This window comes from Trachymyrmex septentrionalis, unplaced genomic scaffold (genome assembly GCF_001594115.1).
Source record: "Trachymyrmex septentrionalis isolate Tsep2-gDNA-1 unplaced genomic scaffold, Tsep1.0 scaffold97, whole genome shotgun sequence".
NCBI classification, from domain to species: Eukaryota; Metazoa; Arthropoda; class Insecta; order Hymenoptera; family Formicidae; genus Trachymyrmex; species Trachymyrmex septentrionalis.
This window is the reverse complement of record NW_017306160.1, coordinates 2,342,146-2,347,295: the sequence shown is the minus strand read 5'-3', so window position 1 is coordinate 2,347,295 and position 5,150 is coordinate 2,342,146. Positions and strand designations below refer to the sequence as shown.

Below are 5,150 nucleotides of genomic sequence, written 5' to 3'. Positions count from 1 at the left end.
CTTTTCTTGCGGAAGTACGATATGTATACGTAGATATTAATTCTAATAATAAGAAACATTTATTTAATATTTTCAATGGTTGATCTAATAATTTGATTTTTCATTTATAGTGTATTACTGTATTAAAAAAAAAAAAATATATATATATATAAAACATTATTTATAAATGTGTATATTTATATACATAAATAAAAAAAATATATAAACAAAAATATATACATGTAACTTACAAGCATAGATATTTTCGACAAATTTTTGTAAAAAATTTCAAAACTATTTCGACTTGTGTCATTTTCAAAAAGCTACCTTTTATCTTATTCTATTATTTTATTAGATCTCACTTCAACGTTGGAAAAGGAAAACGAGAATGAGAACCGTCAATTCGTAAATGAGTTTCGAATATCAATAAACGTACAGATGTAGAGGCAAAAACTCAAGGATAAGATGGAAAGCTGCTTCTCTTTGATTGTGAGAAATTCGAGGAATACGAAGAATCTTGCAAGGGCAAATAAGATTTCGTTATTTTTCCTCGAATGACTTGTTCGTAGCTGTACCAGCGAGAATGCGGAACGGACTTAAAGTAGAATAAAATTATTAGAATCGCTAATTCTGATAATACACATAAAATTCTAATAGAAAGATACAACTGAAGTTCATATTCTAATTAGGAAAAAATACAACAAAATTCACATACAATAATTTCACATTATTATGATGAAAAGTAATGACTTTTATTATACTTTCTGTAATGTATAAAATTTCAAATAATTAAAAAAAATAATAGAGATGCAAAGTCCTATTTAATAATAGAAGTGTAAAGTTCTCTCTAATTATTAATATTCATGTTTCTTCACACGACTTTTGGAAACTCTTATGCAAAGCACAAGAGCGAACATAACAGCCATGAAATTCATCGTTAATTCTTCTTGGTAAGACAAACTGCGACTTCGATACGTCAAACTGCGACGTCTTCATATACATATATTTGTATACTCCAGCAACTTGAATATGCGTGAACGCAAGTTTTTCCTTTTATACAATTTTAGCACGTCTCTCCACTTTATCTCTGACTACCTTCGTCAATGTTTTTACGCGTCGTTGACTGACAAATACAAAAGGCTGCTGCTGATTGAAAACCGCGGCTGAAATGATTTGCTTCCACGAAATGTTCAATTATATAACGAGTACAATACTGATTTCAACCAAGATTAGAAACTAGATTGGAGTCTAATGAAATCTTACACAACAAGATATTCCGATTCGCAATTATTACAAAATAATAATTATTACATAATTAAGATAATTTTTTTTATTTACGAGATAATTGACAATAGGGAGTTCGAATAATACTTGAGAGAAAATCGTTTACCATGAAAACGCTTCGGATGATATGTACGTCCAAATCGATATCTCTAACAAATTATCTCACGCTACATTGCATCATCCTACGAAATTTACGTAGAAGAATGACTCGACAAGCGTACAACAAAAAGAATATAAGCATACCCAACGCGCGTATTCCTACCACTTTGCCCCCTTCCCATCCTCCTCTTTCCCGAAGAGCGTACGCGAGGTCGAAAGATACCGACCACAAAATCTCTGGGGTCTCGATTTCCCCTTAGCTCTCAAAAAAAAGAGGGGGGAGGGACGGACAGCCGGGCAACTTCACATATGCGTGTCGGCGATATATAGGGTCGTCTCCTAATTCCCCTATTCCTGAACCAAATGCCGGCTGTAAAAAGGATGATGGCAACGGTAGATGAACGCGTGGCACGCACTGTACATCGTCGACAAGTACGTACTATAGCGAATTGAGAGACGCGCGTCGGGCCCCCCCTCTGCCCCCCACCCTCCCTCACCGTCGAGTATCCTTCCCCATGCAGGAACCAATCGGGGCCCCCCCCTTCTCCCCCTTCCCCCGTAGCCAGCCATTCCCCCGTGTACGTGTCTGCTCTGGCGTTCTGCCGGTCCTTTTGTACCCTCCCCTACCGTCCCCTGCGTCCCTTCTCCGGAGCCCCTTCCCCCCCTTCCCCTAGACGACACAACAAACAACCGCGACTTCTCGCCAGTTGCCGCTCAAGATATTGCTGTTCGTACGCACGCACGTACGCACGCCACACGCCGGCACTCTATGCCGCGGCTGTCTCACGACAATTTTTGTGGGGAGAGGAAAAAAAAAAAGACTCCGCGTGTGCGAGAGGAAAGGGAAGCGTTTATTTCCTCCGCGCGCGCGAGAGAGAGAGAGAAAGAGAGATAGAGGGAGAAGAACAAAAGACGGAGCATCGTAGAGAGCCTCGCCGCTACACAATTTTGTTTCGCATCGTGCGTGCACGAAGCAGTGAAGGAGGGGACAATTTTGTCGGGAAGGGGGATGGAGGAGGAGTGAGAGAAAAAGAGAGAGAGAGAGAGAGGGGGGGATTGGTGCGATTGACAGTTGGTAGTTAGTGTCGCTTCCTCGATACGCGACGGCGGTGTGCGGCCGTGTTGTGTTCTCTGGAGAGTACCGTAGCTTCGCCGGCACGAGTTTCCCCCCCGCGGTATCGAACGGGGAAGAGAGAGGGAGGGGCGGGGGGGGCAAGGGGAAATATATCTCGCGTCTTCGAGAAGGGAATCTCGTCTACGATAGAATACGAGGCTCTGCGGCGGCACTTTTAGCACTTCACCTTTAACGCGCGCCCGCGAATGGGAGGGATCGTTGAAGAGTGATCGAGGGTAATCGCTTGAGAAATCGAAACGGCTGAAGGAAGAGGAAGGAGACGCGGGAAGATCCTTGCAGCGCGTGACGCCGCGGTTTGTTTACACGTCCGTCGCGTCGCGGTTGGGTGCCAACGGAACGCGCGGGAATTCAATAGATAATGAACGGAAGAATATTTGGTCTGAGGAGATAATTGTGAAAACGAAAAAAAAAAAAGGGATTCTTCGGTTAAACGTGGAAAAATTGTGGAAAAGGATCATTGTAAAAAGAATTGTCTCGACTGAGAAGAGCGAGCGAGCGAGCGAGCGAGCAAGAGAGAGAGAGAGAGAGAGAGAGACGAAAACGGCAGGGATAAAAGGAGGGGAAACGGAAGTAGCGAGAAGAGCAAAGACTCGATCTGCACACCTCGCGTTTTCTCTATTCCTCCCCCTCTCGCATCGGCGCTCTTATTAACCCGCTCGGTAAATGATTCACCGGATTCACGCGGACGCGTGAGCCCACCGATTTCTCGCGGGGGGAACTGGGACACGTTGAGGACTCGTCGTCGGGAACTCGTCCAGTGTGGTTCGGTGACCGATCTTGTACGAGGAGAGTCGAGGGAAGGAAAGATCCTACGCGGCGGAGAGAGAGAGAGAGAGAGACTGCAAAAGAAGGGCACGGAAGGAGGGAGAAAGAGAGAGAGGAGGGAGGGGAGGCGATAGAAAAGGAAGGCGAAGCGGAGAGAAGGCGAGACGGAAGGAGAAAAAAGGAGGGAGGTAGAGAGGCACGCCGCGTGGACAACCGTGCACGCTCTTGTCTCTCTCTCGTTTCGTTTTGCTGCTTTCGTTCGCGCGAGAGCGCGGTGGATGAGCTACGCTCGTTAGTGCCGGTTGATGGTACGTCCTCGTGGTCCTGAACGACCTGAACCTCTATTCGCGCCGTTAAAATTCGTAATCCGCCGAGAGGAGAGGCCTCCGGGATAGCCTCGGCGCTCTTTCGAGGATCGCACGTGGTGTTGGTAGTGTCAGTGGAGGTGGACGTGGTGCCGGCAGCTACGGCGGCGGATCGAGGAAGGTCCTCATCTTTGGGAAGCTCCTCTTCGTCGAGGAGGACGTCGTCCTCGCATCGGCTCGATAGCAACAACCCGACGCAATCATGTATAAGCTACTGGGAGGATTGAGCAAGTACTTGAAGCGGCAGGAGATCATCACGGACTCTGTGCTCTTTCGTTTGCATAACCACTTCACCACGGTACTGCTGTTCACGTGCTCGTTGCTCGTCACGGCCACCCAATACGTCGGTAACCCGATCTCATGCATCGTCCAGGGTCTGCCTACTAATCCCATCAATACTTACTGCTGGATAACATCCACGTTCACCATGCCAGACGCGTTCAATCGACAGGTGTGTGTTTTTTCGTTCGTACCTATTCTGAACCTCGATGAACCTTCCGTAATCCTTCTCGCTCTCCATCGATACTCCTGTCTCCTCCTTAAATCTTAATGGCACGCCACTGATCGAGATTTCGTAATGCTGATTGTAACAAAAATGTCTGAAATTATATTTAATTACTAGGAAAGAAGTCTTTTATGTCAAGGTGAACAACAGTAAAAAAAAAAAAAATAAAAAATAAAATATTAACACAGTTGTTAATGAAGTATAAGATAACGACTAAGAATATTTTTCATTTAGTGACAAGTCGGCACGATCATCATTTTATTTTTCTTGACATTTAGCGACGGAAATAGAACTGCACTGTGTCGACTTGTCAAATCGAAAGTGATCTATATTTTTGGAAAATCGGCTTGTCTTCAGAAATTTATATTCTTAAGATAAATTTCTTCACATTAAATTCTCGATTTTGCATTATACTCTATAAACATTCAAACACGGGTCGAGTTTCTGGAAAAACAAATTTTTATTTACTGTAAAATTTGTCGGCAGGAAAATCGTTATACGGATTATACAGAGATCTTGCCGCACGCTATCGACAGAAGTGAATTTCGATAGGAAAAACTGATAAAAATTGACCGTGGAAATCAAACAATATGGGACGAGGTGTAGCTCTGTATGAAAACGATCGACTTATCACAGATCACAGATCCTCATGATATGGTTCGATCCCGAACTTTCCAAAATACTTCGATTTTATCGGCAACATAAAATATAAAACATAATATACATTAATGAAAACGGCCGGGATAAAAAACGAGCCAAAGCGGGTAAAAGATAATATTAATTTATTTATATGAAATGGTAATAAAAGCATCACAGAGAGAGAGAGAGAAAATTTCGAACTTTAATTTATGTCCGTTTCAACGTAAATTAATTTTAAAATCTTAGTTCAACTTGCTCTTCATTTTTTTTTAATCATTAGAACTAGAAAAAAATGAATTAGTTGAATTAAGATTAAAATTCAGCTAAAGTAGTAGAAACGAACATTGGTCTTCTTCAACCGTATAATATAGATTATATA

General features: G+C 42.9%; 1 protein-coding gene across 1 annotated transcript in view; it reads left to right on the top strand.

The window, feature by feature from the left end:
• The first annotated feature begins 3,367 nt into the window (after positions 1–3,367).
• The window catches only part of LOC108756180 (innexin inx1), an 8,245-nt gene continuing 6,462 nt past the window's right edge, over positions 3,368–5,150 (top strand). Inside the window, exon 1 of the mRNA XM_018499791.1 lies at positions 3,368–4,078. Within this exon, the coding sequence (XP_018355293.1) occupies positions 3,830–4,078 (249 nt within the window). The 5' untranslated portion in view covers positions 3,368–3,829. The remainder of the gene's footprint in view (positions 4,079–5,150) is intronic.